This window comes from Sapajus apella, unplaced genomic scaffold (genome assembly GCF_009761245.1).
Source record: "Sapajus apella isolate SASKATOON/1434 unplaced genomic scaffold, GSC_monkey_1.0 scaffold26, whole genome shotgun sequence".
NCBI classification, from domain to species: Eukaryota; Metazoa; Chordata; class Mammalia; order Primates; family Cebidae; genus Sapajus; species Sapajus apella.
The window spans coordinates 19429714-19454664 of NW_022436966.1; the positions used below are offsets into that span (position 1 = coordinate 19429714).

General features: G+C 37.6%; 1 protein-coding gene across 5 annotated transcripts in view; it reads left to right on the forward strand.

Moving 5' to 3' along the window:
- Positions 1-24951, forward strand: part of LOC116560644 (ankyrin repeat and SOCS box protein 3) — a 177211-nt gene that overhangs the window by 144220 nt on the left and 8040 nt on the right. For all 5 annotated transcript variants that reach the window (XM_032292141.1, XM_032292146.1, XM_032292143.1 and 2 more), the window contains 2 exons: positions 2778-3035; positions 9516-9649. In XM_032292141.1, the coding sequence (XP_032148032.1) occupies positions 2778-3035; positions 9516-9649 (392 nt within the window). The remainder of the gene's footprint in view (positions 1-2777; positions 3036-9515; positions 9650-24951) is intronic.

Here is a 24951-nt window from a genome sequence, read left to right on the forward strand (position 1 = left end):
CTCGGCTCACCGCAACCTCCGCTTCCTGGGTTCAGGCAATTCTCCTGCCTCAGCCTCCTGAGTAGCCGGGATTACAGGCACGCGCCACCATGCCCAGCTAATTTTTTGTATTTTTAGTAGAGACGGGGTTTCACCGTGTTGACCAGGATGGTCTCGATCAAAGGAGCCCTAATTAGTTGACCTTCAGTGAGGTTGCACTGATGACTTCTAGTTGCCCTTCTGTATACCATATCTTAACTCAGTTACAGAACTGAACATTTCTTATTACACCAGACTATAATGGTTTGAATCGTGTGTGTGTGTGTGTGTGTGTGTGTGTGTGTGTGTGTGTGTGTGTGTTCAGTATGATGATGGTCTTTTTTGGCCTTCATCTTATCTTTTGGATGAACAATGTTTTTGGTCCTTCTGGTCACAGCATCTAAGCTCATGCCTCATCACCTTATTAGTGTAGTTCAAAGTAAGCAGTACCCCTGTTAACCCTGAAACACCTTAAAATTAATGATATTCCTTGGGAGCTGGGCAGTATGTTTCATGCTGTCTATAGATTCAGATAAATTAAGTTAGGTGGGAAAGGTCTTAAATAGGTTTCTGGATTTTCCAGGATTATTTGAAATTTTAGGGGCAGATCCTTTTCTCCTGTGATTTCTACAAAATCAGTTAAAAACATTAATTGACCATTTGTTACACAGAGAGCACTGAACAGTTCTTGTTAAACTTTATTTCAGAAAGCTGAAATATCCTTTAAGAGTTTAAAACCTAACAGGAAAAAATAGTTTTTGTTGTTGTTTTTTGTTTTTTGAGACAGAGTTTCTCTCTTGTTGCCTAGGCTGGGGTGCAATGGTGTGATCTCACCTCACCGCAACCCCTGTCTCCTGGGTTCAAGCAATTCTCCTGTCTCAGCCTCCCGAGTAGCTGGTGTTGCAGGCATGTACCACCACACCCGGCTAATTTTGTGTTTTTAGTAGAGACAGGGTTTTCCGATGTTGGTCAGGCTGGTCTCAAACTCCTGACCTCAGGTGATCCGCCCTCCTCAGCCTTCCAAAGTGCTGGGACTACAGGTGTGAGCCACCATGCCCAGCCACACTATGCAGTTTTATAAGCCTTTTGGGAGTTGCTCTTGCCCCTTCTAATACAAGGCAATGCAAATAATAGGGAAGAGACTTAGAGCTGGTTTTCTAAAGTGTGTTTTTGTGGGATACTAATTCTGTAGATTATTAATAGATTTTATATGGAATAAAAGGGGTTGTATTGTTAAATAAGTTTGGGAAATACAGGATTAAATAGTATTTAATATGTTTCTTTTGTGGAGGGCATTTGAGAATTTTTCTTAAGACGGTGTGCTTTGTGAATTCCCAAAAGAGGAATGGATCTACATAGGTTTAGAAAGTCCAGAAACATAGGATAGAACTTATATTTAAGTATACACTATTGCTCTTGTGTTTATAGACTTTTGGGCATTTTATACTTCTCTTTGCTTTTTTCAGATTAATGATTGGACCCATTGCTTTAATTTTAAAGGTATTTCTTCTGGAAGATATCTGGAGGTTGAATAAAAACATTGAGCATATAATTGGAAATGTAGCTAACATACTGTTTAAAAATACATTCATCCTATATTTCTTTCTCAGTCTTACTGTATACTGTATAAGTTTTCTCAATTTTTTTCACTGAAGAGTATTTTTCATATGGATGATTTTCAGGAACTAAAGGTCCGTGTAACCTACTTTGGAAAACATAGGTATGGGTTTAAAATATTCTTCAATTGGACTATATCATGAAGTCGTCAGTTTTCATAATAGAGAAGAGATATTGCATAAATTTGCTGTGTCATATTCACTGTTAGATTTTGAGTTGATATCATTATCCCAGTTCTACCAATTACTATCTCTGTGACTAAACTTCAGTTTTTGCATCTATAATGGAGATAGTAGAATAGAACTTAATGAATTTTAAAATATAGTACTGTAAATTGAATTTTTGTTCTTTAAAAGGGTTTTTAAATTTTTTTTAATATCATTTTAAATTTAAGGCCAGTCATGGTGGCATACCTTTTTGGAGACCAGAGTGGGAGGACTACTTGAGGCCAGGGGTTTGAGACCAGCCTGGGCAATATAGTTAGACTTCGTCTCTACAAAAAAAAATTAAAAATTAGCCAGGCATGGTGGCAGGTATGTGTAGTTCTAGCCACTCAGGAGGCTGAGGTAGTTGGATTGCTTGAGCCCAGGAGTTCAGTTATAGTGAGCCTCGATTGTGCCACTGTATGCCAGCCTGGGCCACAGAACAAGACCCTGTCTCTGGAAAAATAAATAAATTTAAAAGTGGGAGGGAAACTGGCTAAGTTAATTGCTAAGGAAAATGATATCTGAGAGATTACTAGAATGAATCATTTAGTTTTAAGGACTGATCACATTGTTTATTGATTTTGTTAAGCAAAGTATTTTGTAGTAAAGATAATTGTACAAATTATCACAATTTAAGTTTTCTATTTGTCAATGATAATTTCTAAAATTACATATTTATTTAAGAAGAATGTTTTAAATCATAAGAGTAATACCCGTTCACAGTTGAAAATTAAAAACCATTCAGGAGGGTGTAAAAAGCAAAAGCCCCGCTTCCCACATTCTCTAATCTCAATCCACTAGATGTGTAAAAACCTTCCACTATCTCATCTGCCATACTTATTCCCCAGCTGTAAAACTACTCTTAACAATTTGTAGGAAATACTTTGTGTCAAAGCCTAACTTCTTCTTGTTTTGTTTTTATTTTTTGTGGTGGAGCTGTGAGTTCTCTGGAATTGTAAACATTCTTTTGAAATATGGAGCCCAAGTAAATGAACTTCATTTGGCATACTGTCTGAAGTACGAGAAGTTTTCAGCATTTCGCCACTTTTTGAAGAAAGGTTGCCCATTGGCACCATGGAACCATATAAGTGAATTTGTAAATCATGCAATTAAAGCACAAACGAAATATAAGGAGTGGTTGCCACATCTTCTGCTTGCTGGATTTGACCCACTGATTCTACTGTGCAATTCTTGGTAAGAAATCCTACCATAGTAGGGCTTACCCTTTTTGAGTGAATATACTACCTTGAATTTCCTTTAGTTTCTTGAGATCTCCATGTTTGGAAAAGGTGGTGTGTATTTTGACTGTGTTGGCTGAATTGGGATAAAGGAATTGGTGGCTGCTAATAGTGAGATTGAGTTTAAGCAGAGCCCTGGGAAAAGGTAAGAGGTGACTGGAAGGAAGTATAAGGGGATAAATGCCAGTGAACTCTCCCAAGAGGGTTATTTTTTCAACTTCTGGCCATTCCTCATGCTTCTCTTAAAATGCCTGTGACAGAAGAAAGAATGCTTGCAGCTGCTTTGGAGATTTCTGTTATCTATCTCTCAGCCAAGCAGACTGAATACTCCTTCCCTACAGCATCCTGTCTATTTGAAATTTGTCACCCTTAATACTGATTTCTGAAGTATCTGAGAATATAGCTTGTTTACTTCAGGTAGTTTCCAGAAGGGCAGCCCTTGGTGATAGATTATGCAAATACTGAGTCAGAATTTTGGGGAGGGGACAAGAAGAAGACTGTTTCTGTTAGCCTTCAGCCTTGGCAAAAATTGTTAGTGTCCTAAGACAGGTAGTTGTAGTAGTGGGAGGACTCTTTTGACCTGATAATTCAAGTCAAATGAGAAAATAAAATGGAAATCTTCAGGAAAATAGAAGACATGTTATTTTATAGAATTTCAATAAAATATCTAGAAATCTTCACTTTTCTGTTTCAATTCTTAACCCATGTGGTAATGAGTGTCTTTGAGGTGCTCATTTTCTTCTTAGCCACACTCATTTTGTTCCTATATCACAGCTGTTAACTCTGATTCAATATGACTTGCCCAGTGCTTTTAGCCTTCGTGCTCCTTCCTGGTTTCTAATTTATTTATTTCTTTAACCAAAACATAGAAACTGTCTGATACCTACTGCTGTGGTTTGAATGTGTCTTCTAATTTCAGGTGTTGGAAACAATCCTAAATTCATTTTTTTTGGAGGGGGGGGATGCAGTTTCGCTCTTGTTACCCAGGCTGGAGTGTAATGACGCGATCTCGGCTCACCGCAACCTCTGCCTCCTGGGTTCAGGCAATTCTCCTGCCTCAGCCTCCTGAGTAGCTGGGGTTACAGGCATGCGCCACCATGCCCAGCTAATTTTTTGTATTTTTAGTAGAGACGGGGTTTCACCGTGTTGACCAGGACGGTCTTGGTCTCTTGACCTCGTGATCCACCCGCCTCGGCCTCCCAAAGTGCTGGGATTACAGGCTTGAGCCACCGCGCCCGGCTCCTAAATTCATTTTTTGATGATATTTGGAGGTGGGATCTTTGGGAGTAATTAGGATTAGATAAGTTCATCAAGGCGGTGCCCCAGTGATGGGACTGGTGGCTTTATAAGAAGAGAGACCTGAGCTGGCTTTTGCTGTCTCACCAAGTGATGACTTCTGCCATGTTATGTATGACACAGCAAGAAGGCCCTCATCACCTGAACCCCTTGACCTTTGACTTCCCAGTGTCCAGAACGGCAAGAAATTTGTTTTCTTTGTAAATTACCCAGTCTCAGGTATTGAGTTATAGCAACCGAGAATGGACCACGACAGAGATTTGGTACTGAGAAGTGGGGCTGTTACTAATAATGATTACTAAGAATGTGGAAGTGGCTTTCGAACTAGGTGATGGGTAGAGCCTGGTGAAGTTTGAAAGAACAGTCTAGAAAAAGCCTGTATTTCCATAAATGGAGTGTTAAGGGTGATTCTGGTGAGTGCTTATAAGACGAGAATACTAGGAAAGTCTGAACCTTCTTAGAGATTACTTAAGTGGTTGTGACCAAAATGTTGATAGAAATATGGATAGCAAAGGCCATTTTGACAAGGTCTCAGATGAAAATGGGCAATATCCTGTTGGAAACTGGAGCAAAGGCCATCCTTGTTATGAATTAGCAAAGAACTCGGATGAACTGTGTCTATGCCTAAGGGCTTATGGAAGGCTGAATTTAAGAGTGATGAACTAAGATATCTGGTGGGAGAAATAACTATCAAAGCATTCAGGCTGCTGCATGTCTGCTTTTGCCCACTTAGAGTGAGATGTCAGGGCAAAGGAATGACTTAAGACAGAATCTATAATTAGAAGGGAAGAAGAGCAGAAAAATCTGTAAAAGTGTCAGCCTGGCTGTGTGGAAAAGAATGAAAGAGAATTTTCAGGAGAGTTACCCAAGGTTGTGACTAGCAGCCCTTTGCTGAGCAGATTTATACAAATAGAAGATATCATCAAGACAATTGGAAGTCAACCTTGAAGGCATTCCAGAGATCTTTCAGGCTGTGCCTCCTATCACCGGCCCAGGGAACTAGGAGGCCAGAATGGTTTTCAGGAGGGTTTGGGTAGTAGTACGAATTCTGCAGAGGTATATAGAATGCAAGAGCTGTGGGGGCATGGATTCCTCCACCTAGATTCCAGAGGTTGTTGAAAACAGTCTGGGGGCTCAGACAGAGACTTGTCCCAGGGGAGGAGCCACTGCAGAGAGCCTTTCTAGATCATTGCCCAAGGGAAATGTAGGGTTAGAGCTTCCACAGTTTCTACCTCAGCAATGCATAGAGGAGCCATGGGAGCAGAACTGCCATTGAGACCTCAGGACTATAGAGCTACCAGCATGCAGTGCCACTTGGCAGAGCTGAAGTATGGACAGAGCCATAGGGGTGGGACTGAACCCAGCAAAGCTGTAGTTGTGGAGCTTCCTCAGGTAGTGGAGGCTCAGCCCCCATCCCAGTCTATCTAGGAAGCTTGATGGGAGTCAGGGAATATTATCTTGGAGCCTCAAGCTGTAATGTTTTTCCTCTTGAATGTTGGACTTACTTGGGGCCTATTATTCTTTGCTTCTTGGATTTGTCTCCCTTTTAGAATGGGAATGTTTGTCTTATGCCTGTCCCACCATTGAATTTTGGAAGTAGATGACTTGTTTGATTTCACAGGCATATAGCTGGCAGGAATTTAAGGTGAATCATGCCTTGAGTCTCATACCCCTCAGATACCAAAATCTATGTGTTACTGGAAGGGGGTCCCAATCTACACCCCAAGAGAGGATTCTTAGATCTCACACAAGAAAGAATTCAGGGCAAGTCCCTAAAGTGAAAGCAAGTTTGTTTAAAAACTAAGAGAACAAAAGAATGGCTATTTCATAGGCAGAGCAGCAGCATGGGCTGCTGAGCTGCTTATATTTAGTTACTTCTTAGTTACATGCTAAACTAGGGGTGAATTATTCATGAGTTTTCCAGAAAAGGGATGGGCAAGTCCCAGAACTGAGGGTTCCTCCCCTTTTTAGAATATATAGGGTAACTTCCTGAAATTGCCATGGCATTGGTAAACTGTAATGGGGCTGGTGGGAGTGTCTTCTAGCATGCCAATGCATTGTAATTAGCATATAATGAACAATGAGGATGACCAGAGGTCACTTTCATCACCATCTTCATTTTGGTGGGATTTGGCTAGCTTCTTTACCGAGTGCTGTTTCATCAGCAAGGTCTTTGTGACCCGTATCTTGTGCAGATCTCCTATCTCATCCTGTGACTGAGAATGCTTTAATTTCCTGGTGAGGCAGCCCAGTAAGTCTCAGCCTTATTTTACCTAGACCATATTCAAGATGGAGTTGCTCTGGTTCAAACACCTCTGACACATGAATGCTCACATCCCTTACGTAAAATGGTGTAGTATTTGTGTATAGCCTATGCACTTCCTCGCATATACTTTGTCATCTCTAGATTATTTATAATACCTAATGCCATATAAGTGCTATGTAAATAGTTGTAATGTAGTTTTAAATTTGTGTTATTTTTTATTGTATTGTTACTTTTAATTATTGTTAGTATTCTTGATCTACTATTGGTTGAATCTGCACATGTGGAGGGCTATCTATAGCTTTGTTACTCAGTTTTAGTAATCCTTAATCCCTTGCCTAACCTGAGGGATTTGTGCCAACTTTTCTTACTTCTTTCTGCTCCTAAATTAGGAAAAACCAAAGCCAGGGGAAAAAAAATTAAACATTGCCTCTTGTCCTTTCCTCCCCAGCCAACTAAATGGACTACTTATAGGGAGAGGGATTTATTTAGCTTTATTCTCTTAGATGGCTTTGTAAAATTATCCCCCTTTCCCTAATTCTGATACAGCTCCCCCATTTTCCCCCACTTGTGAATAGTTGAGAATTTTTGTGACGATAAGCCACTGGGTGTGTGCTCTATTTCCTGGATATGTGAAATAGAAAAGAGTTAAGAACTAGTAAACTAGAAACTATTTTGAAGGAAGTTGTAAAACTTTGAGTATTCTGAATGGGGAATACCAACTGCATGTTTTTCACTCTTGAGGAGTAAGTAACTTTAGTTACTTTATATTCATTAGAAAAAATCCAATGGAAAATTTCACTTTAGCAATGAAAATGCTTAACATGGTCAAATTTTTGTTCACTGATCTTTTATTGAATGGGTAAAGCCAGTGTTTACACTGCATATGATAAATGTTTTGTTTCTTTGATCAAATTTACATTCAAAGGGCTATTATAAGAAACATTTTCCTATAAAAATTTTAATATGTTGTTAAAGTAGATTTTGATTGTTATTTATATCACAGGTAGGTCTATTGCTTAATCTTTGTTCTGTAAATTATAAACATATTTTCTGGGTATTGTTTGTCTTAAACAGTCTTAAAAATGTATCTGGCTGAATAATTGCCAGTCACAATATTTAAATGCAAGACTAAGTCTTCTCCTGCCTGTGCACCCCCCATGTAATGGGAGAATAGAACGTAAATGTCATTTGTGCATTCAGTTGATTAAATGTCACTCGTTTATGATTGTGCAACTGCTCTATACAATGTAATGGTCACTGTAGTAAAGTAACTATACATTTTTAATGACATTATCAGTGCTGGTGAAATAAACTCACCGTTATATTAACTAAAACTGTGCAAACAGATTTGCTTGTCATGTGTATGTTCAGATAACTGCATAAAAATGACTTTGTGTTTGGTCACAGTAAGACCTAAAGCGCATTAGGCAGAAAAATGAAATCATTAAAAAAGAATAAAGAACCAGAACCAAGTAACCTTTGGTTTGGGACCCCTAGAAAGTCAAGGAAATTGTTTGTCTTTGAATATATTTTATCATTTCATTTATCCTCAGTATTTCCTGATAAGTTGTGATTTCACTGAGACCTGTTGAGAAACCATGTTTTTCCAAAACATCTGTGCAACACTTTAAGTTCTTCCTTATATGTTTGCATATTGGAGAATTAATTTGGGAAATAATTTTCATAATCTTTAGTTCGTCATTTCAAAGATATTTTGACTTTGAATTACCAGAAGTGTCTTTGAGATGATAAGCTTAGATTATTATTCAGCTTATTTTCTTTCCTTGTATTTCCTTTCTTTCTTTAGTTGTTGCTCAGTAATATCTCTAAAAAGGTGACTTTGAGAAGGAACCCTAGTGATTTTTTTTTTTCTCCAACCATTGTGATGGTAGGGGGGTATCTAATTGAGCACAGGATGAGTAATCTTGTTAGGATTTTGGTTCTTTTTAAAGTTTGACTAAATTTTAAAGCTTCTAAAAATATACTGAAGTTTCAAATCATTTCTAGTAATACTAATTTTTCATATAACTTTATAGTTTTAAAAGTAGGTTTACTATGTATTCTCATATTATTTTCACAAATAGTTCTCTGAAATGAGCAGATTATATATTCTCATTTTAAAGAGCAGGAGCTAGAGCTTAAATAATTCAGGCAACCTGTTTATAAGTAGCAGAGGCAATATTAAACATCAAGACTTTTCTTAAGCCTGTGCTCTTTCCTTTAGGTTTCAAGTGCTTATAAATTCTGGGTTAGTCTCTGAGTGGATTGGTAGGGAATCTGGCATTATTTTGAAAGAACAGAGGAAGGCCTGTTTGGAACCCCTTCTTTCAGTTCTTAAAGACAAATCTTATTCTGTTATATCGTTTAGGGCTGAATTTATAATTGGTGGAAGGTTCTTGGAGGAGAACAGCTATGCATCTGTGGGAGTTGGGCAGAAAGAAGCCATTCCTATACACTTGTACACTCAGTGTAGGGATAACTTGGGGTGTTTGGGCTTTATCCTTTTAGGATTATTAAATTATATGTCTGTAAGGTTGACCAATTTACATTTGGCAAGGTAGTCCAAATGGGAGGAAATAATAGCAGGTCCACTGATGTCACTGATGCTGTCACCAATGAGAAGGAAAGTTCCTAATCTCTCTGGGGTTCCTCTTGTCATCTTAGACAGCTACACACAAAGTCAATTCTGTTAATAGGAACCTGTAGATGATTCTTCACATCCACTGATCTTGCCTCCAGTTACATAAATACTTTCCATGCCCTGGTTTTCTGTCTGCCTTCCCCATTGAGATTTTGTAAGAATGGTGTTTGTTTCCAGTATGAACCATTGGCATGTTTTGTTTCTAATGTCATTTTAACATCTTGCTAACATAGGATTGACTCGGTCAGCATTGACACCCTTATCTTCACTTTGGAGTTTACTAATTGGAAGAGACTTCCGCCAACTGTTGAAAAGATGCTTTCTTCTCGTGCCTCAAAATCCTCTTGGATTCTACGTCAATATATTGGTAAGAAAGACTAACTTTTAAACACACTTCACTACTTTTCCTTCTCTTGCTTCTCTAGCTGTATTGTAATTTTATGTGAAAAGATTCATTGGCAAACAGAAATTAGCATAATTTGTATTTTCTTATGTAAGGAAAAGATGGGGTTATTAGGGAGATGGCTAGTAATTCCCTTCAGTAAAAATCATATCTGATTTTATAGGCTTAGCCTAAGGAGTGTATAAAGAAAAGCAGATGTTTACTGATATTTTAATTTTACCATATCCTTTTATATTTAATAAAGATTATATAAGCTAAACTAGATCCTAAAAATCTGCTTGTTCAGTAGTTATTTTGTGGTCAGAAAATGCTAAGATTAATTTTTCCCTTTGGAGTATATGTGGCGTTATATTCTCTGTGTAATACTTTATCATCTCTAAAAGGAAATGTTACCATTCTTTTTTTTTTTATTGAGACAGCGTCTTCCTCTGTTGCCAGGCACCAGGCTGGAGTGCAGTGGTGTGAGCTCAGCTCACTGCAGCCTCTGCCTCCCGGATTCAAGCAATTCTCCTGCCTCAGCCTCCCGAGTAGCTGGGACTACAGGCCTGCGCCACCATGCCCATCTAATTTTTGTATTTTTTTAGTAGAGACGGGGTTTCACCATGTTGGCCAGGATGGTCTCGATCACTTGACCTCGTGATCTGCCCACTTCGGCCTCCCAAGAAATGTTACTATTCTTTACACCTGTCTTTACTGAATGTACACCAGTCTGTTGGTATGGTATAACTATGGAGATGAGCTGAGTGAACATTCTGTGAATTGGGTGATATTTTAAAGGACTGTTCTAGAACAACATTTCAACTTACCTTACTTAAAAAAAAAGTTTTTAAGCTAGTTGAAAAAAATGAAAGAACACACAGTGGGAGAAGATTGTGCACAAGGAATAAATTTAAATCAAACATAACATATGCATAATATCCCTGTTTACTTTTTCAGATTTATTTTTTTTGTCTATATTTTTTTAACTATAGTATATGTCTTAAGTTAGGAAAATTATTTCTTTTCTTTTTTTTTTTTTTTTGAGACGGAGTTTCGCTCTTTTACCCAGGCTGGAGTGCAATGGCGCGATCTCGGCTCACCGCAACCTCCGCCTCCTGGGTTCAGGCAATTCTCCTGCCACAGCCTCCTGAGTAGCTGGGATTACAGGCACGCACCACCATGCCCAGCTAATTTTTTGTATTTTTAGTAGAGACGGGGTTTCACCATGTTGACCAGGATGGTCTCGATCTCTTGACCTCGTGATCCACCCACCTCGGCCTCCCAAAGTGCTGGGATTACAGGCTTGAGCCACCGCGCCCGGCCAGGAAAATTATTTCTTCACTGCTATTTTTACATGAAATATAACTCTTCATAAAACATTTTGAATATGTTTTTAACATGTGAACTTATGCATATGTAGAAATGTATCTTCTAATTTCTTGGAAAATTACATTTAAGTAAATTTTCTCAATCAAAAACAGACATTGAGGAAAATGAGCTTTTGAACTGAGGTATATTCAAACTGTTAGAGATGTTTCTGTTAAAGAAAAATAATTCATTTGGAGTCTTTGAGCCTCCTCATATAGAATTTCTTTAATGATAATGTTGGAAAACTCACTGCATGTAACTCTTAATGTTGAGAATTGCATCTGCTTTTACTAATTATGTATCTGCAGCAGTAGAGAACAAATATCTGTTCAGATATTTGAACAAATATCAGAACAGATAGACTATGGAACAATGGATTTGAGAACAGAGTCAAAAGAGGGAGCATATGCCAAATGGGAAAATTATTGCAACGTATCAGTTAGTAAGGATATGTGAGAATTTACCCTGGAGACCTTAGCATATGGCAAAAACTCCAGATGAGGTAAAAATTGTGTATGAGTACTGCATTACCCTGCAGTAGACTAAATCCATCAGGGGCTTCTTGTTTAATTAAGTACTAGGTGGAACTTGTGTAGGGTAGTAATCTTCATCTGTTGAGAGATTTTTATTTTGGCTGAAGATTCAAAAAAGCCTTTCTCAGACGCTTTTTCCTAGCTAATGTAGCTAATGGTTTTCTGGTCTGTTTCTCTAGCCAAGCCCTCTTTTCTTGTTTCCAGTCTCATATATCCAACTATCTTTTGGACATCTCCATTTGCTATCTTATATCTTGACATACCCAAAATTGAACTTACTGTTTTTCCTAAAGATTCTTCTGTTCTGTCTCCCTGTTTCCTGGCTAAGGAGGCGAGGTGGTTTGGGAGTGTTATTGACCAAGAGAGCGAGTTAACACTGGAAGCTATTTTGTTATTTGTTGTATCCATAGCATAGGGGAGATTTTGTTCTCCTGTAGACATTTGATAATGTCTCCAGACATTTTTTTGGTTGTCACAATTTATAGTGATGCTATTGCCATATAAGGCATAGAGGCCATGGATACTGCTAAGCATTCTACGGCACACAAGACAGCCTCCCACAACAAGGAATTATTTGACTATAAATGTCAATAGCGCCGAAGTTGAGAAATTCACAGTGACTCTTGTGTTGTCCTATCGTGGGAAGGCTTTTTATCCCTCTCCTTGTTATAGCCTATTTGGGAAAAGCTTGTGTCCTTCCTCCTACTTATATTGGTCTCTCAGGATATTCTTTGGTGCCTCCTTTTCTGCAGACAGTAGGCACCATTACAGTGCTGGAATTTTTGTAAGACTGGGAGAAAAACTTAGTTGCCTGGGTTTCAGATGGGATTGTGATTTTCTTCCTTTCTATAATTCAAGGCTTTCTTGGGGGCACCCTTTTCTCATCAATTATCAGGATAATCAATTTCTGCATGTTGGTCATCTGGACTCCTTCTTTTACTGTCGTTTTGAGCTACAGGATCTCTAGTAAGCAGAAACATGATCAGAGTTTTAGTACCAATGGGCACAAGCCTAGCAGGACAACTCTTTGATTAACCTTTTTACAAGGCTGATATTCTTACTTTTACCCCTTTTCCTCCAATAACTTATCATGATATTAACAACCACTGCTTTATCAATATATTAAAAAAATTTTTTTAAAAGATACCTGTTGTACCTCTGCCACTGTTAGTAAACTCTTAGCTAATTCCCAGCTTCCTAGCTCCACTAAGTATTCAGTGTCTATCTCTAGGGAAAGATTTTTCTTCCATTTTTTTTATTTGAGCCCTTTTCAAGTCCTGGAGATGCCATGTACTTGGTCAAAATTATCCTTTCCTCTCCTTTTTCCTCCCTAAGTAAGTAGCAACTTGCCATGGTAGTTCATAAACAAAAGTAAGAACACATTTCTTGTTAATCATCTTTTAATCATTGAGTCAGATTTGTCTTCAAAAAGTTTCCTGCATCAGAAAGGAAATGTATAACACGTAAAATTTACTGAGTGGTTGCAGTTTCAGTAACAATCTTTTAATCAAGTACCTCTTACATGCCTCTTAGAAACGTCAGCCTGACTACATAGCAATAGATATCTTATTAAAAATTTTGCCAACTCCTGGTCTAAGTAGTTAAATTCTTATGGATAAAAGCATTTGGCTTTACTTCATCCTGAACCTTTAATGATTAGATACATACAAGTCTATCCAGAGTGTTAAATGGATCTGGATCCTCCAAAGGATCCTTAAAGGACCCCAGGAAACTCTCTTGATCTTTTTATTTCAGTGTTTCCCTGCTTTGTTCTAAAAAGGATTTAAAACAGTTTATATAATACATACATATTGTCACAAAACAGTAAAACAGAAATTAAAAGTGGAAGGAAAAGAAAAATGGGAAAAAAAAAAAACAGGATAGATATAAAATCAAGTGAGGGAAAGCATAGCAATGGGAATTTGGTACTTATCTATGGTTAGGCTGTGAGTTGGCTCTAAGCTCTGTTGTCATTGACAGTAGGTGACAGGGTTCATAAGATAAAATATACTTGTTCCTTAGAAGTATAGATTTTCTTGGATGCTGTTACAGTTTCCTAGACAATGTCTTGGTAGCTGTGATTTCTTGGGATTTTCTTTTACTAGTGTTCAGTGTGGCCTATTGTTATCATACCAAAGTACTATTTAGTAAAAGCAGTTCTTAAGTAGTCATTATAGTGTGGTTCAGGTACCCAAGCCTCTGTTGCTGTAACTTGACCAAGAGCTAGATTTTAGAATACCTGGAAACGGATGCTCTATGTGCCTTTTGAGCAGTTCTCTCTAAATATTATATGTCTCAACTCAGTTTTTATTTCAATTTAATTAATTAATTTATTTTGGGAGACAGAGTCTTGCTCTGTTGCCCAAGCTGGAGTTCAGTGGCATGATCATGGCTCACTACAGCCTTGACCTCATGGGCTCAAGCAATCCTCCCATCTCAGCCTCCTGAGTAGCTGGGATCACAGGCATGTGCCACCACACCCAGCTACTTTTTGTATTTTTTGTTGAGACAGTGTTTTGCCATGTTGCCTGGGCTGCCCTTGAACTCTTGGGCTTAAGTGATTCTTCCACCTCGGCCTCCCGAAGGGCTGGGATTATAGGCATGAGATACTGTGCCTGGCTTCAGCTTTGTTTTTAATAGTGGCACATAGCAATGAGTTCAAAGTTATACTACCTAAGAAGTATCAGAATGCAGATATTTTGTATTGCAAATTGGAATGAGAACATATTTTGAAGTAACAGCTGATCTTAAAAGTAGAAGCAAAAGAAAAATGAAAAGTGAAGGTTGATCTGTGGTAGGATAAGTACTCCAGGAACATTATGAGGATTCCTAGCTAAATATGGTAGGCTAAGCAAATATCCAATTTAAGCAAAAATTTCCCTTGAAATTTCGAGCAATGCCCCTAGTTTTGAGCAGTGCTCTTTTCTCACATGCCTTTCAAGATAAATCATCTGTGGTAAATACAGCAAGGTAACTACATATGATAATTTATTTTATGAGATTGTTAGATGCAGAAACAAAGCTTAGGATTATGAATAGTTGGTCTGTAATCTTTTCTGATAATAATGAACTATTCCAGCTGTCTGCTAAAGCCATTTCTAGTTTAAGATAGTAAGACATAGTAGTTTTTAAAAGAATATTTGTTTTTCTGTTTTCTTTAGCAAGAACATCTTACTCAGTTTAGAACGTATCGTTAAGCCACTTGTTAAAAAAATGAGAGTTGGAGCACAACCTTATTTTATTCCAAAGAAAAATTTTAACTTTTCTGCTGACATCAACCGTTTGATAATGATCTGGAGCAGGTTCTGAATGGACAGCAGACAGAATATAATGGTTAAAGGTTGGAGCTCTTGAATTAAATAGACATGCCTCCATCACTTTCTAGCCATGGAGAAGTTACTTATATCCCTCAGCTTTGGTTTCCTCAATTATTAGAAGAGATGGTAATAGTAGCTACCTCATAGCATTTTCACAATAGATATTGTCATTGTGGCAGAGACCAATTCCATTTCATTTTTATCTTCCCCAGAACAAAATAAGACTGCATTTTTCGTCTTTGATTGTTAACGTGACTGGGGCAAGTGGTCAAAGCATAAACCATTGCGTATAAGCACTCTTTGCTTTCCCTTCCCTGCTGAAGCAATTTGAAAGCTCATGTTTGAGATGGATGGATGACACCTGGGACACTCAAGTGTCACTTTAGGAGAATTGCGTGACCTGCAGAGGATTTTTCACGAGCAAGAAATAAACCTGTGTTGTATTGCGACACTGGTTTTTAGTGTTTATTTGTTACCAAAGCATAACCTAGCCTACAGCCAAGTTAACTAATAACCAGATCCTATTCCAGAGTCACTGACCAACGAAAGGTCAATAAAAGCAACAAATAGTTCAGGCGTGGTGGCTCACGCCTGTAGTCGCAGCACTTTGGGAGGCCGAAGTGGGAGGATTGCTTGAGGCCAGGAGCTCTAGACCAGTTGGGCAACATGGCAAGGTCCCATCTCTACGAAATAAAATAAGAAAATTAGCCAGGCATGGTAGTGAATGACTGTAGTCTCAGCTACGTGGGAGGCATAGGCAGGAGGATCGCTTGAGCCCAGGAGGCCTGCAGTGACCTGTTTTCATGCCACTGCACTCCAGCCTGGGTGACAGAGCCTGACCCTATCTCTTAAAAGAAAAAAAAAAATAGAACTACAAACAATGGAGCAGAATACTTGGCAAGAATATTTATATGAGTGCTCTATGGTGTCATTACTCAACTATAGCCCACGTGCTCCTTATTTTAAACCTTGATATGCAAAGCCCTAACTTACTGTTTTAAAAGCACATGTTTAGTAAACTAAGAAGTCTCAAAGTTTGGTGTAAAGTGGGGTAATAATGGGCCTTTTAAAACATATGGGATAAATGGTGCAGTTTGTCTACCATGGGGGCCATGCCCATAGAGTTAGTAAAGCTAAATATTTAGTGAGAATCAGAGCCCACTCTTCACAGTGGTTCTTAACTCTAGAGGCATTTCCCCTGGATGCTGTTCATCTGGGGGAGGCATTATTACTAACAACCCTGTCAGTAATTGCCTGTCATCTTGAAAACATGGACGCATGACCTTTTGTTTGTTGAGTGGGGAACTTTCAACCTCCCAGACACCAGCCATGTTGTAGACCCTCACAAGTTCAGCAGATTCATGCCTTGGTTAACACTGCCTGCATTTTGCTCTTACTTCTATTTAAATCTGTAAGAGCCAGACTGATGTTTTTATTTTTGTTTTTTTTTAATGAGAAATTTATAAACTTGAAATTTTAACAGAGTTTCAACTGCCCACTTACAATTTTAACTTCACATAGCCTCTGGCTAATCCAGGTTTTTTGGGTTTTATTTTTGTGGGGAAATTCTTATTAAACTGGATACCAAAGGATCGTACCCACATTTCCTGGGACATTTTGCTGTGAAAACTATTTTAAAGTTATCACCATGTTTGTTGGTACATTAAGAAAGGAGAAATTATTGCCTTAGAGTAGTTGAACAGAGGTTTTTTTTTTTCTAATTGTGTGCACGTGTGTGTGTGTGTGTGTGTGTGTGTGTGTGTGTGTATGTGTGTGTTCTAATAAGGTCGCCAATATTGGTTTGGAAGCCCATCCCACTCTTTCCATATATCCACTTCATTGGATATATGTATACACAGGCCCCTGGAACATGCATATCCCAATTAAATTAAAAGAAAAAAATATTTTCTGAATCTCAAATATCCATTTTAAGGCTAGTAGGGAACAGAAACATGATAGCTATAACAGAGATTACAATGTTATTTTTGCAACTAAGTGAATAATAATCTCCCTAGACTTATTACACCTTTAAGTTCTATTTGTAAGTTACATCATTTAGAAATTTCCTATTAAAATTAGTGCAGCCATTTGGAAGATATTCCCCAAAGGGAGGCAGTTCATTCATTTCTCCCTGGTTTCAGATCGTATCCCAGAAGACTTTCTACCATCCCTTTAATTTAGGTCTTCCAAAATGATCAACTATATAAGTAATACGTGAATTATATTAAGTAAAATTTTAAAGAATCTTAAAATGGTGATTGTTTATCCAGGCTCCGTGAAGCAAAAATTATCAGTGGGGAGATAGATGAAACTTTGTTAAAATTTTAAGTTAACTGCAAATGTCTCTTAAAAATTTTTTTTTTTTAAACTAAAAACTTTGAAGTCTGACTCTTAATTCTAGTAATGAGAATAAACTGTAGGGTATTTACTAGATTCCTGTCTGAAATAAGTATTACGAAAAAGCTAGTATTAAATATCATCCAGCTTTTTTGGGAACTGAACAAGATTAGAAGGAAAGGTTTCTTGTTGGGCCGGGCGTGGTGGTTCACGCCTGTAATCCAAGCACTTTGGAGGCTAAGGCGGGCAGATCACTGGAGGTTGGGAGTTCAAGATCGGCCTGACCAACATGGTGAAACCCTGTCTTTAAAAAAAAAGCTTTCTTGTTGTAGTTGCCTAGATGACAGCTCCCTTGAAAATGAAAAAATTAAAGGTGGCTAATACATAAAAGGCACAAAACCATGGTTCTGAGGAGGGTGTTGGGGGCAATGGGTGAAAAACTGTTAAGGGGTTAAGGCAGAGTTCATGGCCCTTGGTTAGAAAATGAAATATACCTTTTATTTTCTTTATGATTTGTCTTTCTCAGTAGGCCTGAATTACAGAATTTAGAACCTTAAAAATTAGAGTAACCGTCCAGAAGTAGAACTGACCCAATCATGAGAGCCTCATTTTACCTAAGTTTTCTCTTGGTTCTCAAGATGATTGAAGGAAGCTATAGAGAGTAGCACTTCAAGAGGTTTCTTCCATGAAACTTCAGAAAGGGACTGGGAACAGAATCATGTGATAATAAGGTGGCTTAAAAAAGGCTGTTGTAAAGGTAGCACTAGAACCTCTCTTCTGCATCCCTCTTGCTGCTTTTGTCATCGCCCTTTTTGAGGTGTTCCCATGTGACAGGTTTCTCAGAGGATCAGCCCAGGGCACTGGATGAATCTGCTAAGAGCAGATCATTTGCTCCTGGATCATAGCATCTACTGGGATTGTGGACTTTAGGACCCACCATTATTTACATAAAGAAGGACTAGATTGTGTGAAATGTCAGCCAGTGCCCTTTCTCCAGGTTAAATGTGTGATCAGCTCTAGAGTATGTGATTTTGGAGAAAATTCTTTGTAATATGGTTCATGTTGTTTGGATAAGGATTCATAGTTGGTGCAGAATTCATCTTGAGAAGACAAAGAAATAGATGCAGATTGAGAAAGAGGCAGTGGCCATAATCCTCTTCTTTTTGGTCTGTCCATACCACATGTATCTGTGGACTTATTTTTTAGTGGCTATTACGATAATGGGCCACAAAATTTTAACAGGGAAGCTTAGGAAGTTAGAATGTGCTAAAAGTTAGAAATAAAATTGAAACATGAAAAGACTGTCTTCTATGAGGACATTTTTTATTTTCTCTGGTGGAGGAAAGGTGGACAGGTAGTTCCTTAGTTTGGTGATACTGCGCAGCTGCTTTAATTGCAGGTGAGAAAGTTCTTCCATTTTTGGAGAAACACTGGTTACAGTTGATAGGTTACCGTATACGATCAGTTGTACTTTGTAAATATCCTCCAAATCCATTCTTATACCACTTTTTCTGCTACTGCCTTTGTTGATTGCGACGATCGTTTCTGACTTACTTGACTTCAGTACACTCCTGAGTGCTCAGCTTCTGTTATTCTCAAAATCACTATTAAATAAAACATGTTTGAATATACCATGCCCCTTAAAAAAGAGAATGTCATAGAACTCCATTTCTCTTAGAATAAAGGTCAAACTCTATCAAGGCACATAAGGCTCTTCACACTCTGGCCCTTTCCATGCCTCCTCGTGCTGTCCCACTATGAGTACCACATGTTAGTACTTGCTTTCCTTAATACTACACCTCACAGATGTGCTAACATTTTCTCCAAAATGTAAAGATCCTCTGACCAACATTCCTCCCCTGTTCCTTTTAATGTTATTGATTCTTACTTGTAGCAATGCAGCTCTAAATCAGCTCCTCCTCAGCATATATTTCCTAACACTCACTCTTCTAACCATTTCCTCTCTCCTTTACATATTGGCTATGTTAAGGGTCTCATCAGGTTTTCTAACACCTGCTATTTAACTCTCATACTGCATTGCATTTGCAGATTTTTGAGAGCTCACCCTTTAAAAACAGAAGAGCATTTTTCACATTCTCCTTATCTCATCATAAAAATATCTTCTTGGCTTAACTCCATGAGATGTTTCCTGTAAACTGGAGACAAGGTGGTGGGACTACCCAAGATAAACTGGCTCAATCCAAAAGCTTTTGAACATTGGATGGTGGGAGGTCAGCTTCTGTCTAGTTGCTTCCAGTGACAATACATTTTTAATGAAATTCTCTTTGTCATAATCAATGAGAGCCATGAGAATCATTATGGCTGACTCCTAAAACTATTCATCTAAATTTAATTCTGATAATCTCCTTTATCCACTAATTAGGAAGTATTTACTCTCCAGAATATTAAAAGCAATAATAATGAACTTGGTTTGATATGATTAGGTAGAGTGGCATAATTGAAGGTGGAAAGGTGGCTAGGACAGAAGTTTTAGCTTCTCATAGTCTGTCCATTTGAGAACTTCTAACCACTCAATCTGTAGTGTTAGTTCCAAATGTGGGCCACTGGCAGAAGCCTTCAGTAAAGAGAGGCTCTCATGGAAGTATTTTTATAGGGAGACATATACAAACCTAGTTATTTATTAAATTCCTTAATGAGTAGATTCCTTAATTACATGTTAGCTGTGTATCAGACACTGGTTTAAAATCTGTGAATGATAGAGCTAAAGCATCTACATTTAAAAAGTAGAAGAACCCCAAATAACCTAATGATGTGTCTTAAAGAACTAGAAAAGCTAGAGCAAACCAAACCCAAAATTATTAGAAGAAAATAAATATTAAAGAGCCAGGCATGGTGGCTCATGCCTGTAATCCCAGCATTTTGGGAGGCTGAGATGGGTGGATCACCTGATATCAGGAGTTCAAGACCAGCCTGGCCAACGTGGTGAAACCCCATCGCTACTAAAAATACATATAAATAAATAAATAAAAATTAGCCAGGCATGGTAGTGGGTGCCTATAATCCCAGCTAATGGGGAGTTTGAGGCAGGAGAATTGCTTGAGCCCAGGAGGTAGGGGTTGCAGTGAGCTGAGATCATGCCATTGCACTCTAGCCTGGGCAACAGAGTGAGACTCCGTTCCCTGCACACACACACACACAAAAAAACGGATGAAAGAAATTGAAGAGGATACACCAAAAAAGGAAATACACTCCATGTTCATGGACTGAAAAAAATCAACATTGTTAAAATGGCCATAGTATTTACAGCAATCCACAGATTCAATGTAATTCATATCGAAATACCAATGACATTCTTCACAGAAATAGAAAAAACAATCCTAAAATTTCTACAGACCCACACAAGACTCATTAAAGGTATCCTGAGCAAAAAGAACAAAACTGGAAGAATCACACTACCTGGCTTCAAATTGTACTACAAAGCTATAGTAACTAAAACAGCCTGGCACTGGCATAAAAACAGAAACATAGACCAATGAAACAGAGTAGAGAACCCAGAAACAAATACTGATACCTACACTGAACTCATTTTCAACAAAGGTGCCAAGAACATACACGGGGAAAAGGACAGTCTCTTTATTACATGGTACTGGGAAAACTGATATCCATATGCAGAAGAATAAAACTAGACCCCAATCTCTGGCCATATATAAAAATCAAATGAAAATGCATTAAAGACTTAAATCTAAGACCTCAAACTACTAAAATAAAACATTGGGGAAACTCTTCAATACGTTGAACAGGGCATAGATTTATTGAGCAAGACCCCAGAAGCACAGACAACCAAAGCAAAAATGGACATATGGGATCACATCAAATTTAAAAGTTTCTAATGCACAGCAAAGGAAACAGTCAACAAAGAGAAGAGACAGCCCATAGAAAGGGAGAAAATATTTGCAAACTACCCATCTGACAAGAGATTGATAACAAGAATTTACCAGGAGCTTAAACGACTCTATAGGGGGAAAAAATATATATATAATATATATATAATATATATATATATATATAAAATATATATATATATATAATCATCCAGTTAAAAATGGGCAAAAGATCTGAACAGACATTTCTCAAAAGGAAACATACAAATGGCAAACAGGCATATGAAAAGGTGCTTCACATCATTGATATCAGAGAAATGCAAATCGAAATTACAATGAGATATCATCTCACTCAAGATAAAATGGCTTTTATCCAAAAGACAGGCAATAGTAATTTCTGGCAACAATGTGGAGAAGATAGAACCTCATACACTCTTGGTGGGAATGTAAATTAATACAAGCAGGATGGAGAACAGTTTGAAGGTTCCTCAAAAAACTAAAAGTAGACCTACCATGTGATCTAGCAGTGGCATGGTCTCGGCTCACTGCAACCTCTGCCTCCTGGGTTCAAGCAATTCTCCTGCTTCAGCCTCCTAAATAGCCAGGACTGCAGGCACATGCCACCACACCTGGCTACTTTTTTGTATTTTTAGTAGATATCTCTTGACCTCATGATCCACCCACCTTAGCCTCCCAAAGTGCTGGGATTACAGGTGTGAGCCACTGCGCCCAGCCTGTTACGTGATTTTCTTGTGAAAAGTATATGTCACCTGGAAAAACTCTTACATTGACATACTTAAAATACTTGGAAATAGTTCCCCTCTGTTTTGAATTGCATTTAGTAAAAATGCAAAACTCTCCAATTAGCTGATAAACTGATTGATATCAGGAAAAGATAGAAATTTCCAGATGAATTTTGATAACAACTTTTTCATAATTGCTAGAAAAGCTAGAATAGAATCCTGATTTAGTTCAGCTAAGCCACAATGTACTTCTTCAATTTGGATCCTTTTTAGCTACCCAGCCTTTACAATCCATGTTTCAAAATAAACTGGGCCTAGAACCAACTCTTGGAATTGCTAGGTCACTAAGAATTAAATTAATAAAACCTAGTCAATCACCTTGTTCTTGTTAAAAGGTTAATATTTAAAGGAGTCTCATACCTTTAATTAAAAATGAAATTATTTAAAATACCTATGTTATTTCATGTTGCCTTATTATTTTAATTTTATTTTATAGTACAATGTTCGGTTAATATACATGGAATTTATATGTAAAATACATACATTGGGGTTCTGTGCTCAGAGACTTTACTAATTGAGTGTTCAATCAAAACATATGAAGATCATTAGATTCTGTGGTGCCTAGGATTTGTGTGGTATTTTACTTTATAAAATGCTTTTGCAAATGTGTTCTAACTTGAACCTCATCAACAACCTTTTGATGCAGGGAAGTGTCATTATGCCCATTTTGTAGATGAGGCATTATTCTCATTTTATGGAGAGGGAACTGAAAGTCAAGAGTATTTAGATGATTTGCGCAAGGTCACACATCTAGTTAATAATGGCTTTTCAATGCCAGCACAGGTCTTATTACTAGATGATGCTTTTCCATGTAATCCATTCATTGCCTCTCTACTGGTGTTTCCAAGTTTTGACTTCATGTCCTAATCTATTACTTATTTTTCAGAGTCCTCAGGTACTCATTTTTGTGTGTGTTTGTTTTCTCTAGAGGTTTTAGCTATAGTCAGTGAGAGAGAAAAAGAGAGAGAACACAAGTAAATTAAGAAAAATTGGGAACAAAAGGATGGAAGCCAACCAGAAAGATAATATATTAATGATGAAAATAGAAATGGTAGTAAATGGCTCAAAAGTCAAATAAATGCATTTGGTGTGGAAAACATTACAAAGGAACCAGAGAAATGTAGTTCAGGCAGATAGGTTGGTTGAACATTGGCCTGAGGGCATGTTAGAGATGAATGGTTTTAGAAAATACAGTGGGTGTGTATGATGTAGATATAGTTTTGTGCTGTAGTAAAGTTGGCATTTATAAGCATAATGAATTAAGAATTGTGAGGTTTATTTTGATCATTGTGTCTGCTTTTAACAAAACTTTATATAACATAACATGTAGTCTTTATTTTGATTGTTCTGCTAGTACATATAATAAAATGAACAAAATAGAGGAATTCTGTATAGGAATGCAAAGTTAAAGGTTACTTATATGCTAATAGATCTATAGATAAATTAAGCTTAACATATTCAATAAAAAATTATTGGGTCAGAAAAGTGACTTAAAAGTATAGCATGGTTTCAGACATCATTTTCTAGGTTACAATCACTGCTGTAATCCAAGAACATGGAGAATGAATAAATAAATAAATAAATTTCAACCCATAGATGATGCATTCTATATGCAATTCATGTATACATTTTAAATTAGAATGTTTAAAGTATATATGGTATTTTGGTCACCTGCTTTAAGGTGAATTTCTGTTAACTGACCAGTTATCATTTGTGATCTTACTAAGAGGGCTTCTTTATACTTGATAGCTGAACATAGTCAATGTACTTAAACCTTGGAGAGCTGTGGTGTTTGTAGCTTGGCCATGCTTCCCATTTGTATTCCTGCTGTTTCCTCCAGTGGCACTTTACCTGTGTTTTCCCTTCTTTCAAGTGAGAACAATAATTTCTCCTTTAAGTTTATAGAAAAGGGTCAAATTTAAATCAGATATAGATATGAAAAAAGATGGAAATAAATGTGCTATATACTATAGATACAGTAATCTTTATACATATAATAGGAAATCTATGACTCAGGTTTAAGAAAATGCCCATCTTAGACTCAGGTTTTATTTACAAACTTTTGCTTACCTGTCTGGCATTGTGAAACACCAATTTGAGTGATTTCTTTAATGCTGAATACATTAAACTAAACCTAAAATAGCTAAAAACAATGATGAGTTAACTTCTGTGGCTTGGAAGATATTGAAGATGTTAGAGAATTAATTTGTTTCAAGCCCTATGCGTATTAGAGTTTAAAGAACCCTAGACCTGGAATCAGACTAGCTGGTCTAGTATCAGCTGTGCTCTTGATAGTACTTGTCTTTGATGTTCTGATCCTGGTCTGTTAATCATTGTTACATTTCATGGGGATTTATAAAAGATTTCTTGTACTAACAAAAGGCTTTAGGTCTGATTTACATAAAAGCAGACATTAACTTCTTTATTTAACACTTTTCATCTTGGAAAATGAAACTGCTATCATATGATTCCTTTTTTTTTTTTTGAGATGGAGTTTCACTCTTGTTGCCTAGGCTGGAATGCAATGGCACCTCTGCCTCCTGGGTTCAAGCGATTCTCTGACCTCAGTCTCCCTAGTAACTGGGATTACAGACATGCCCAACCATACCTGGCTAATTTTGTATTTTTAGTAGAGATGGGGGTTTCACCATGTTGGTCAGGCTGATTTTGAACTCCTGACCTTAGGTGATCTGCCTGCCTCAGCCTCCCAAAATGCTGGGATTATAGGTGTGAGCCACCACACCTGACGTATCATACAATTCTTAATTATGTGCATGTGTATTGTCCTTTAATTGGTAATTAGCTTTTGGCCGCAGTGGCTTGCCAGATACACACACACACACTCACACACACACGCACCCATGTATGCACACACACAGGCTTCAAGATTCAGTTTGAATCCTGGCTGTGCTTTTTACTAGCTCTGAGACTTTAGAAAGTTGTTTTTTCAATTGCTGAGAGATTTCATCACCACCAGGCCTGCCTTACAAGAGCTCTGAAGAAAGCACTAAACAAGGAAAGGAACAACCAGCACCAGCCACTCCAAAAATGTACCAAATGGTAAAGACCATCAACACAATGAAAAAA